The sequence below is a fragment of the Myotis brandtii genome, unplaced genomic scaffold (assembly GCF_000412655.1).
Source record: "Myotis brandtii unplaced genomic scaffold, ASM41265v1 scaffold569, whole genome shotgun sequence".
Lineage (NCBI taxonomy): Eukaryota > Metazoa > Chordata > Mammalia > Chiroptera > Vespertilionidae > Myotis > Myotis brandtii.
The window spans coordinates 1916517-1929800 of record NW_005370127.1 but is presented as its reverse complement, the minus strand read 5'-3'; the positions used below and the strand labels follow the sequence as shown (position 1 = coordinate 1929800).

At 39.3% G+C, this 13284-nt stretch overlaps 1 protein-coding gene, 1 long non-coding RNA gene and 1 pseudogene across 2 annotated transcripts in view; all 3 read right to left on the bottom strand.

Moving 5' to 3' along the window:
- The window catches only part of AKAP11 (A kinase (PRKA) anchor protein 11), a 61095-nt gene that overhangs the window by 35815 nt on the left and 11996 nt on the right, over positions 1–13284 (bottom strand). The window contains exon 3 of the mRNA XM_014549743.1: positions 82–198. Coding sequence (XP_014405229.1) covers positions 82–198 — 117 coding nt within the window. The remainder of the gene's footprint in view (positions 1–81; positions 199–13284) is intronic.
- Positions 4529–5779, bottom strand: LOC102256037 (annotated as a pseudogene).
- On the bottom strand, positions 7368–8108 carry LOC106728221. The gene is made up of 2 exons (XR_001364499.1): positions 7874–8108; positions 7368–7837 (listed from the first exon to the last, which is right to left on the bottom strand). It is a non-coding gene; the product is annotated as an uncharacterized LOC106728221 (long non-coding RNA).

Below are 13284 nucleotides of genomic sequence, written 5' to 3'. Positions count from 1 at the left end.
TCACAACATGAGGAACTGTATTAAAGGGTCGCGGCATTAGGAAGGTTGAGAACCACTGGTATAGAGAGTAATATGTCAAACCTCAGTCAAACTGGCATGTTCATCTTGCTTTAAATAGTCCTCTGCTGATACACTACACAGTTCCTTCTCACTCCGTAATAAAGACTTTACCGACTGGAAAACATCTTCACTGAAGCTCTGAAAACAAAAGATATTCTTAAGACAAGATTGATTCTAAGACAAGATCGAAGATCCAAGAGATATTCTAGTTTTAAATGGAGAGTAACTCCAATTAATATTCATTTGGCATATTATATACCTTTTGATAAATACAGAACTCAATTCAGCTAAGAGAAAAAACAGAACAAAATGCTTAAACAGAGTTCCACATGCTCAAAACACACACACCATAACCCAGACATTCAACCTACTGAAAGACCACGGGGCCCTTACACCTGGTTCACTTACTCTTACCTTACATTAAAACCTAACAGACTGCATACTTGATATCTAAGTCATTGGCAAAACAGAAGCAATAATTTATATAAGGAGTGAGACACTGTGGAAGCTACAATAAGGAATGCTAACAATAGTGATTACTCTCATAACTAAGTTGGTTATGGCGGGGAAAAAGGCTTAATAACCACAAATAAGGTTTTCAGGGACCTTAAGGCAGCTATATGATGAAGGTGAGGAAAGGCATTCCAGATTTGGCAGGAGAGGATGTCACAAGTACTAAGTACTAGAAGAAGGAAAAAGTTACATAAAGAAAATAATAAGTATTATAATTAGACATAAATAGACTTAATTTCCTTCTAACTTACTCTCCTGCTGATCTGTTGATCTGCTTTTCTATCAGAAATATCCTTATTCCCCAATCTTCCAAGACATGTGAAGATGTTCCCATCCCTTGGTCATAATAAATCTCAAAGTTCCTATGTTAATGATCTATATCACAATATATTATAATTCCTCTTTTCATTATATATTTGTCTTTCCTACCTATTAAACCAAATTACTGAGGCCAGAGACTGTAAAATTGTATTTAACTCAATGTGTTTCCCTACATTTCAATACCACACATACCAAGGATTAGGCAAAAGTAGGTTTAGAGTTGTGAGTACACTAAACTCAGATTTATTCTTTTATTATTTATTATTGTATTATTTTCCATATGAACTATAAACCTACTTTTGCCACACCCTGTATATGAACTCAATAAATGTGTGCTAATTTTAATAAACTGAAAATTAGTGAAAATCTTCAGTTTAAGAGAAGAGATACAAATACGAAATGCTAAGTGAAATAAGCCAGTCAGGGAGATAAATATAACATGATCTCACTCATTTGTGGAATATAACGAACAACATAAATTGATGAACAAAAATAGATCCAGAGACAGAGAAACACAGAATGGACCGTCAAACCTCAGAGGGATGGCAGAGAGATCAACCAAAGGACTTGTATACATGCATATTAGCATAAACAATGGACAAGAACCCTGGGGAGGTGGGGGCTTGTCCTGGGGGGTTGGAGTGGCCACAGGGGGGTCGATGGGGGAAAAAGGAGACATATGTAATACTTTAAACCAGCAGTTGCCAACCTTTCAGACCTCACAGACCACCAGTGAAACAAAACAAAAAAACAAAAAGAAATAATGTAGTTAAATTTGAATGTGAACTATCAATATGAACTCAAGATTCTTTAAGTATATGTATTACATTTTTCCACTGAAAAATCATAGAAGCAATGACCCTCAGTAACAATGAGCATTTCCAGCACCTAGATTTTGGTTTCTAAATACCATGTACCAATAAAAAGAACTAGAGCTCCTTGGGAAAATGGTTAATTCTAGGTCAGAAATAGAAAAAATATGAAGTGTGGCTGCAACTTCTTATTGACAAAATGCAAAGAAGTGCCCAGAGACTAACTAGGTCATTTCAAAAGACATGGAAGCCAACTTGAAGAAATTTCCACTGGCCTAATTTGGGACAATTTGGGTATTAAAAGAATAAAAATGGTAACAGACCATAAAAACTAAGTTTTTTTAAAAAAAACTAAAAAAGAGATATATAAAAGGGTAGAGTAGGGGAAGAGTCCTTCTTTATATAAGAACTAGAAGCCCAATGCACGAAATTCGTGCAAGAGTAGGCCTCCCTTCCCCCACCTGCTGGCACTGGCTTCCCTCCGGCCGCTGGCAGGCACCGGGACCCAGACTTCCCTCCAGCCACCAGCAGGCACCCGGAACCCAGGCTTCCCTCGCAGCCCTGGCTTTGTCCAGAGGTCATCCGGAAGGATGTCCAGAAGGACGTCCAGTCTAATTAGCATATTATGCTTTTATTAGTATAGATGCTGACTGCCCTAGCTAGTTTGGCTCAGTGGATAGAGTATTGGCCCTCAGACTGAAGGGTCCCAGGTTCCAGGGCATGTATCTCAGATGTAGGCTTGATCCCAGCCTTCCTCAGGGCATGTGCAGGAGGAGGCCAATCGATGTGTCTCTCTCACATTAATGTTTCTCTCTGTCTTTCCCTCTCCCTTCAACTCTCTCTTAAAAAAATCAAAGAAAATGTCCTCCGGTGAGGATTAACAGCAACAACAAAAAAGCTAACAAATACGGACAGAATGACAAAATTAGAAAATCCGATTTGTAACTACCCCTGTAATTACTGATTTAGGAAAGGAACATCAGTGTATCCTAATCTACTGGATTACAAACTACTGGGGAACAGGATACGCACACTGTCTCATAGAATCACTCTATAGATGACTTATTAATTACAAAGGTATTATGTGCAGGAGGCCGCCCATTGTCTTCACTAGCAGAGAAGTGCAAACAAGGATCCCGGATCACTGGTGAACCTTGAACCCATGGCAAGGGCCTGAGTTATGCACCGATTGTCTAGTCCTAACAATGGGGACTCAAGCTATTTCCTGATCAAATAGTCTGTCTCAGAGTAAATCCCTCTAATATTTACTGACCTTTAAGATAGTCTGTCTGCTACCGCAATTTCCTGCCTGACTAAGGGCTTTATGTGTAACCAAAGTTGAATAAAAGGCTGGCGAGGCCTGGGCACCGGTGGAAGTCCTTCCCCTTGAGTTGGACTTGCCCGCCTGGCCCCCCAATATTTCCAAATTATCTCTTGTCTCTTCTCTTTCATTTGTGTGCGGCTCCTATTCCAGATCTTGAATCCTGAACCACTCGGGAGAGAAACACAAATACACATCTGGCGCCTCAACAGGACATCTGGAAGAGAAGACTTCGCCTAGAGCAAAAAAACGAAGATTCACCGGCAAGGTAGGAAAGAATTCACACCGTATAGGTGGGCACACCGTATAGGTGGGAAGATATTCACCGAACACAAAGCCCATGATCAGCTGCAGAATTCACAATCTGTAAGTAGGGTGGGAATGTTTCCTTAGCCAGGATAATGGGGCAGGATTCGGCTTAAAAGTAAGAACCTTTATTGTAGATTTTTGATTTGCATGCTTAAGGAATTAAAGTTTCAGAAGGTAATCTCTTACAGTTTTTGCATGTTATTATAGAACATAACCCTTGGTTTCCTGAAGAAGGTACATTAGGTCTTGAATGTTGGTAAAGAGTGGGTCAAAATTTGAAAAAAGCTCAGCAGCAGGGGAAAAACTTGCCTCCAAACTGTTTCTCCTTGTGGAACACGGTATTTCATTTGCCAGAGACTTTTAAAGAGACTAAGGAGGATAAACCTGGCTGAATGCTCAAATAACTTATGAAATGTTAGCAAGGCTGGGACAGTATAATGATGTGCAAAATCAGCTAAATGATGTGCAGAAAGCTTATAAGCAAATTAGACTTTGTGGTAAAGCTTTTCAGTGATAATGTGTTGATGATAAAGGGCCAGTCGCTCTTCTCCCTGTAAAAGCTGGAGAAGCCTGCAGCAGCAACAGGAACCTTCCGTGTTATCTCTAAAGGAAAAAAGTGGAGGTTTTAAAAATCCCATCCCCCTGCCTTCTCGCCAGAAACATAGTTTTCCAAAGCCTTTGGTAACTTAAGACTTTAGAACATTGCTGAATTAAATAATAAAAATTATTAAATATCTAGGTATTTTAAAATGACAAAAATACTGAAATATTAACCTGAGTTTACCTCAAAAAAAAAATCTAGAGGATAGAATTTAATCTGTTAATTGAATATGCCTTGTATTTTATTGGAAATACATCCTTAAAATATAAATGTATTACTAATTTGAGAAATGCTAAGTATTTAACTTGCTACCCGAAATTTGAAGCTTCTAAGAATTCAAATTAAATTGGGAGAAATTATAAAGTTATGGTAACTAAATGCCTAAAGTATAGAAATTTATTTTTGAGAAATAATTTTTGTGTTTTCTCTGAAATAATTAGGAATTCAAAATATGTTACTTATTGGTCTAATTAAAAAGGAGGATTAATTCTGTGATTCCCAACCGAAATTTTTTAATACAAAAACCAGTTTAAATTTCATTAATATCTTTTAATAATTAGAAAAAGTATATAATCTTTTTTTGTGTATGTGTGTGTTTATTACAAACTGTTTAATTGCTTCTTATCCTAATGACTTTACAAATATAGAAGAAGTATATGCCAGTCTGGGGATGCTCTGTAGTGAATCACCCCTGTGAGGCACAGCTTAATGCCGCTATTATCCATCTGGGAGCAGTCTCAGTGAGGGCCTCAGCCACAGGGAAAGAGGGTCAGGAGGAAGGCTGCCTAGTGTGGCCAGGCCACCTGGCTTCAGGTCTGTGCAGGTGCTTCAACTGCATGATGCTCATTCTCTGTCCATTGAGTCTCCATGTACTTTCGCATCTTCTCAACGATCCAGGAGGGTAGGACAAAGGATTTCAGCTCCGCTAACTTCAGGTCCAGGCATCCTCTGTAATCATCGCTGGCAGCGAGGCCCTGGATGTCCTCTTCAATGAGGAGGTAGGCCATCTTCCCTCCTGTTGCCCGCATGTGATGTTGCTCGGCCAGCCAGTGCTTGTCCTGGGGATCAGCTGCGTACTTAAAGAGGTGTGGGTGCTTGATGTAGATTCTCCCTCTGGTGCCCCCCATCCCCAGGGCTTTGTTGGCTCGAGATCCTAACACAAAGGTGATAGATTCATTCAGCCGAGCTGGGTCCCACTTGGGGACTTCTCGGCAAATTGGTTCACAGGATTTCCACACCATGCCAGGGGCTGCCTGGTCATTTGACTGGATGTGTCCAGGAGGCCTTCCCTTCTTCTTTTTGGGAATGGGACTTCCTCGATGGGCACCTTCCTCTTCTGCCTGCCAACCACGCTTTATCCCTGGAAGCTCATGGGTCAATCTGGGTATAACTTTTTCTCCACCTGAGAACAGTAGTTTTGCCTGCGCCAGGCAGCTACAGCAGGCCTCCTGGATCAGCTGCTCTGCATCCACTTCTCCCCAACATTGTCTCACACATTCAGTGCTGCCTTCTGGAAGAACTTCATGTACTTGTTGAACACAGTCTGGATCTCCTCGTTGATGCTAGGCTGCAGCACAGCTCGGAGCAGGTCCATAGAGATAGCAGGATCTGTGAAACTGGTGGTCATCTGTGAGCGGCGGCCCCTTCGCTGCACCTGCCAGTGCTTTATCATTATGTTCCAGGGATTCGTGAGAACCATCTGCCCTGCTGCGCCCACATCTCCCAGCTCCGGGCCTCCCCGCTCTACCCCACCGGGTCCCCGCGGCTGCTCGGCATCGCCAGTGGCCCCCTGGTCCTCACAACTCCAGCCCGACTCTCAAAAGTATATAATCTTTAAATATATACCTGACAGTCTTTCCAGGTTAAATTTCAAGGCTATAACCGAGGGATGATTTCTGGAAAACTCCAAGGGCCCGGAGTGATCCAAAAAAGAATTTGTTCTCTCTTCTTAAAAGAAATATTTTACATTTAGTCAATCTAATATACTTGAAATTACATGGAAAGCTTTAATTAAATAAAAATTAATAACTATATTTTACTTATATACATGTATTTTAAATGTTATGAGGGTTTTGGCCTCTAGGAAGGGCATAAAGAAGTATTTTAAATTTAGTCAATCTAATATACTTAAAATTGTATGGAAAGCTTTAATTAAATAAAAATTAATAACTATATTTTACTTATACATATATTTTAAATGTTATGAAGATTTTGGCCTCTAAGGAGGGCAAAATAAAGTAACGAAATATTTCTTAAAATCCAACAGCAGAATTTTAAGACAGAATTCTAATTGCAGAAGCCTCTAATGGCCTGCATTTTGGGTAGGCTAGAGGTAGGGCAGCATTTGTGCCTTGTGAATCAGAGGTATAAGTTTACTAAATCTACTTGCTTTGCTTTTTTAATAAAGATATCTACTTTAATTACTTTATAAATTAGCTTTTTAAATTATAATCAAGGTTTCATATAATTTCAGCTAAATGAAAAGCCAATATTTTTATAAACAATTAAATTCTAATAAAGCCCTCTGAAAGTTACTGGGACTACCCATGATCCCTCTGTATATACAAATAAGCCCAAGGGGATACTCTTTAAAAATATAATTCTAATATTAATAAAAAGGAGAAATTTAAAAATTTTGAAATCTCTTTCGCTAATATTTACAGGGTAAATTAAAGATTATTATTAAAATATTAAATCTGATCCTTACTAGTAGTCAACATAATGTAATGAGAGTCATTGAAATATAGCTATTCAGCTGCATGACCCTATATCCAAGCAGCAGCCCTGTAAGTTGCTTGGTGTAAAAAAGAAAGAAAAGTGTCTTTTAAAAGAAACTCTCTAAGTGTGTCCTAATAATTGCTCTGGATGGAAATAAAAAGAGGTTTCCTTCAAATACATGAAAGTTTTAATTAAAAGTCAATGCTAGGCTTCATAAGCAAAAGTAAGTAATTTGTGTTTTTGCCTCCCTGAGAAAACTTATGTAAAGTTATTCAAAGGCTAATAGCAGAAATGTAGTTAATGTCATTTACTGTCTATAACCTAGGACCGGTGAAGTTAAAAAATAAACCTTATTTTAGATTAATTTAAATTGGCTAATTGAAATAAATAAATATTCATAAAAACTTTGTTGTACTGGACAGAAAACTGTCCTGAAGCATACTGGGCAGGAAACTGTTCCTGAAGCATTAACTAATTTTTTACTAATGGTTTATCTCATAGTTCAAAAACTGCTTAACGTGCAATGAATCCAAAGTAGTCATATTTCTGTGCATAAAATTAAAATAAAAAGTTATCAAGACTGCATTGCAAAATTTCCAAAAGCCTCTTAATATTATTTAAATAAAAAGAGAAGGGGGATAGTGGAATAATCCCCTGTGAGTAAATTACATCAAGAAAATTTTTTACTTTAAAAATTATTTTTCACTTGTAATGCTGAAGACAAGACACCCATGAAAACACACATGGTGTCAAAATAAGCCAAAGGAAAATGGTTTGGGCACAATGCAAAGAAAGGATCCCAAGTCTAGTTTATAGAAAAGATTCCTTTATTAACTTTTGGTCGAGAATATGTTTGTATATTTCCAGAAAACTCCTCTAAGCCTGTGTGGATTCCTGCAACAATGAATCCGAGAGAGGAACTGACAACACATGAAGACAAGAGGAGAAACAATCCAGAGATGGAAGATGGTGAAGACACCTTGCCATGCTAGCAGTCAGCAGCTGTGCATCACTGTAGGTAGCCCAGGACCAAACCAGAGGTTGGACCTGCATTGCCATCGTTTGCCCACCATCCAGAACTAGAATATAATTGCTGGCATGTACACATAAGAAACTGTTGGACATTGAAATTGGGACTCAAAGAACTGTTGGCCCAGAAAGAAACTTACTACAGACTGATTCCTTGGATACCTGGCAGCAATTTAAAAAGGACATGACATTTGCCTCTCAGCATAACCACTATTGCTTGTCTCATTTTTGTTCTCATATGCTTATTTCTAGTCTGCAGATGCGGAATGAAGAGTCTTAAAAGGACTCGAACCCTTCAGGCAGCATTCACCTTTCAAGAATTACTAAGAAAAAGAAACAGGGGAGATGCAGGAGGCCGCCCATTGTCTCCACTAGCAGAGAAGTGCAAACAAGGACCCCGGATCGCTGGTGAACCTTGAACCCATGGCAAGGGACTGAGTTATGCACTGATTGTCTAGTCCTGACAATGGGGGCTCAAGCTATTTCCTGATCAAATAGTCTCAGAGTAAATCCTTCTAATATTTACTGACCTTTAAGATAGTCTGTCTGCTACCGCAATTGCTTGCCTGACTAAGGGCTTTACGTGTAACCAAAGTTGAATAAAAGGCTGGTGAGGCCTGGGCACCAGTGGAAGTCCTTCCCCTTGAGTTGGACTTGCCCGCCTGGACCCCCAATATTTCCAAATTATCTCTTGTCTCTTCTCTTTCCTTTGTGTGCGGCTCCTATTCCAGATCCTGAACCCTGAACTACACGGGACGTGGGAGAACACATACACAATTATGTGTCTTTATATTGGAGATTATTATAATCTTAATAAGATTATTATAACCTGGTCAAGCTGGCATCAGAGTGGAAAGTCTACATTACCTTTGGGAGGTTCCTGCTAAACCTAATCACAGGGCAAAACAGATGAACTCCAAATATAGAGATGTTCTACAAGACAACTGGTCCAGACTTCCAAAGACCTACTGTCATAAGAAAAGAATCTAGACCATTGAAATGGACTAAACTGGGAGAGACCACAAAGACACAATACCCAAACATACACTATGAACCTTGATTAGATCCTTAAAGACAGGCAAGGGAAAAGTAACAAAGATATTTTGAGATAATTAGAGAAATTTGTGTATAGACTGCATATTACGTGATATTATTGAATTAATGACTGTTGAAGGGTGGTAATGATGCTCATGTTAAGAGATGTATACTGACATATTCAGAAGAGAAGTAAAATAATATCTGCAGCTTACTCTCATATGGTTTCAGAAGGTATGGAGGAGAGACTGTTTCCTGGCATGACCACTACTGGACCCTTGAGTTGTATTATATTAGATCCTGGCTAGAACAGAGATTGTTGCTGTAAATCCAGAAGAGAGATTGCTTCCCATAAATCCCCTCAGAGATATGACTCCATTTCCATGCTGTGCTGGCTCCTGGAACAGGCCATTGCCCTGCCCGGACAAGCATGAAAGGCATTTTCCCTTACTACCTGGGACCAGTCCAGTCCCTCATCCATCCTGCCCTGCTCTACATAATTCTTCAGTGCCTGCCAAGCATCACGGAGATTATCTACTTCCTCTTGCCACGGCACAAGATGAGCCTATGTTTCCTTTAATAAACTCTGTTAATTGCTGGACTAGAGCGACCTACTTCTTTCTTCTGTCTTCCTCTGCCCTCTGCTTACAGAGGTAGATTTTTCAGTCTCTGGGATTTTCCCTGGATCTGCATGTATGAGCAAAATGGAAGTGCATATGGTCCTAAGCAATTTGGCTCAGTGGACAGAGTGTTGGCCTGTGGACCAAAAGGTCCCAGGTTCGATTCTGGTCAAGGGCACGTACCTTGGTTGCAGGCTCCTCCCCAGCCCAGGCCCTGATTGGGGCTCATGCAGTAGGCAACCAATTGATGTGTTTCTCTCTGTCTTTCCCTCTCTCTTCCACTCTGCCAAAAAATCAATGGAAAAATATTCCCGGGTGAGGGTTAAAAAAAAAAGTGCATATGTATGTGTGCATGTGTATGTGTGTGTACAAAGATAGAATGATTATGGTAAAACATTAACAAGGTAAATGTAAGTGAAAAATATATGTGGGGCTCACTGTATTTTTCTTCCCCCAACTTTTCTGTGGGCTTGAAAATATTCAAAATTTTAAATGATTCTGTTTTCATTAATGAGTGGAGGTTTACAGGCTAAGATACTAACATAAACTAAGAAAAATTAAAATGTGAAATCTGAACATGAACTATCAATATAAATTCATGACACTTGAAGAAGCAATAAACATTCCTACTCATAGTTCCCAGATTTTGGTTTCTGAATATTATTCAGAGTTCTTTAGAGGAATAGCCAATTACAGATCTGAGGAAGAGAAAGTGGAAGGTGAAACTGGGATCAATCTGTTGCAGTACAAACAAGGAAGCAATCAAAGAATTATGAGCCTGAGACAAAAGGACATAGAGACTAGCTTGCAGGGGCTCCCAGAGGCCAAGTTTGGGATAGTTTAAGAACTTGAAACAAATAAATGAGTGAATGAATAAGAGACTATAAATAAGTAAACGATTGGAAAATGTAGACTTTTTAAAAAAATCTATGAGTCCAGAGTAATACAAATAAACAAATGAATGAGTGAGGGGAATAAACTCACTTGCCACCACTAGAAGTGACTATTCCACTAAATCATGAATCTGAAAATTGGTAATTAAAGGACATTTACCCTCCCTTTATAGGAGATATCATAGTTCTTCTAAGGTAGATGACAGAAAGCTTTTCTTTAAGAAAAAAAATGTTAGCTAATAAACGTAAAAAAAAAGAAAAAGGAAAATAGAGAAAAATTTAGAAAAATTACCATTTTGCAACTTCTAGGAAATAACAAGTTCAGGAAAGGGTCATTAAGAAATGCCAAAAATATTAGATGAAAGGTTGTTGGGGGAAAAAAAACACAAGATATTTGCACACAACCAAATATCAGCCTATAGATTATTGCTAACTAAAAAATAGAAAATGGACAGCTTTTAAATTCGAGTCAAACAGGTATGTAGTATTATGCTTAAATACTAGGTATACAGAGTTACTACCTTACTCAACTGATCAATTTTTGCATCGCTGATCATAGGAAAACCTGAAATTCTGTCCTCAAATCACCCTATCATGTATTCTTGCCAAAAATGTTTAACCAGAATCTAATTAATCCTTTATACTAAATTCTAGTCTATATGAAATATAGAAGAGAGATACACGAAGTATAAGATCCCATAGTACAAGACCCCACATAGAGACAGTACAATAAGGACAAGGATTCTCTGCATGCCCAGGGAAAGCAGCATTATGACAGGAAGCAGAGTGGCTATGGTGGGCAGACTAAGCCAATTTTCCAGAAAAAGGCTCAAATTGCAAATTGCTGAGGCTTGAATGCATTGAGTCCAACTGTAGATCTAAGAGAATGCTAACCTTAAGACACACAGGCATTTTTGAATTGGGAGAAAGAGAAAAGACCTCTTGATCCAGTTCTAAGCTTCAGCTTTTGTTTTATTCTGAAGACAATAAAATCTTGAGGTTATATTTACTTTTTAAAAATTATTTAAATAGAAAGAGGAGAAACTTTCAGACCAAAAGAAAATAAGTCATAACCATCAAATGCAACTTAAGGCCTAGGAGCTTACACTGAATCCAAAATGGAAGTTAAGGGAGGAATTATAAAAGATATTTTAAGGGTAATAAAGGAAATCTGAGTATGGCTAGTATTAGATATAAGGGAATTATATTTAATTTTCTTAGATGTGATCATGTATTATTGTTATGTGGGAAGATGCTGTTATTCCTGGGAGAAGCATGCTCAAGTGTTCAGGAATGAAGAGACATTAAGACTTTAACTTTCAGCCGAAACCGGTTTGGCTCAGTGGATAGAGCGTCAGCCTGCGGACTGAAAGGTCCCAGGTTCGATTCCGGTCAAGGGCATGTACCTTGGTTGTGGGCACATCCCCAGTGGGAGATGTGCAGGAGATAGCTGATTGGTGTTTCTCTCTCATCGATGTTTCTAACTCTCTATCTCTCTCCCTTCCTCTCTGTGGAAAATCAATAAAATATATTTAAAAAAAAAAAAAGACTTTAACTTTCAAATAGTTCTGCCAAAAAGTAAACACACAAACACATATATACACCAAATAAGACAAAATATTAACAACTGTTGAGTATTGGTATTTGGTATACAGATTTATGTGTTGGTATACTATGCTTTTAACTCCTCAATATGCTTGAAATTTTTCATAATAACATGTTTAAAAAAATAATAGAGTAGAAAGTATAGCTCTTTCTGATCTTCATAATATTTGATTCCTAATAAATATTTAATGTATCTCTATTTTCAATGAAAAGTAAAATGAAATCTAGAGAATTCAAGTACACCTTTCAATTTCCACACTAGCCAATAGGGAAGTTTTGTCATTCAGCCATACCAAAGAAAGACATCAAAAATGGTACAAGTGTATGCATAAACAGTATATAACATTTGAATTCACATACTTTTATCTAAAAGAGTTTCCAAGTATTCAAATGAATTCAAACCAAATTTTTATTTTGTGCCTAATGTGGGTAATGTGCTGAATAACAAAAGATATTAAAATAATAGTATGATGAGGGATTCAGAAGATGGCTGCCGAAGGGAAGGCAGACTGCAAGACAGTGTGAGAGTGAGAGAACGAAAGGAGAGTGTGTGGACGTACTGAGAGTGTAAATTTGTGGGTGAGCGATAGCTATACTCCAGGGGACTGTTGGAGACTGCCGGACAGGGCTCCCCTAACCGGGCAGCCTCCACTGCTGCTGAAATCTCTCCCGGAGCAGCCGGCTCAGCCGTGGAGACCGCGCCATCTTGAGTGACTGACATCGGAAGCGTATACATCCAGAAACCCTGCAACCATGGCACCCAGGGTCCAGCTACGAACGTAGGAACACTGGATCTCAAGCAGCGCGAATACTTGGACTCAGACGAGCCCTGCTCCTCCTCACGGAAAGGTCAGATTTCGCCTAGATAAAGGTGCGGTTTGTAATTCAGGTTGGAGAGAGGAACGCGCGCGGGGGAAGTCTGCGCCACACAAAGTCCGAGGCCCTTGGGGCCAGCATGATCCGCGAGTGTGGAAGGGGTCCCGCAGGGCTGCTGGCAGAAGGGAACACTAAAAATCAACCCATAGCTGGATTGGGTGAAAAAAAGGCAGCCTCGGATTTTGCCAGTTTGCTGGCTGCTTAGAGCCAGGGGAGAGAGGACGCAGAAGAGACTTTGGGAGAATTGCGCACTCTGGCTTTTTTTTTTTTCTCCTTAAATCTTTGCTTTTGATTATTAAACCCAATACATAGGATCGCCCAGTTGGGGTCACTCACAGAGACTGCAGGGGAAAGTTGTTTTTGTGGAACCTGGGAATCAGAGCGGGAAGTAACGACCAAGGAACCAGCTCTGGGGCAGTCCACTCTCCCAAACTAGTATTAAGTGCGATAGGGAAAACAAAAACTAAATACTGGCTAGATAGGACTTGTAGCCTCGGAGGTCAATCCAGAAACACTGCCACCCAGGGGCTGAACCACGAACTGACTCTTCTGTAAACACAAATAAAGGCAG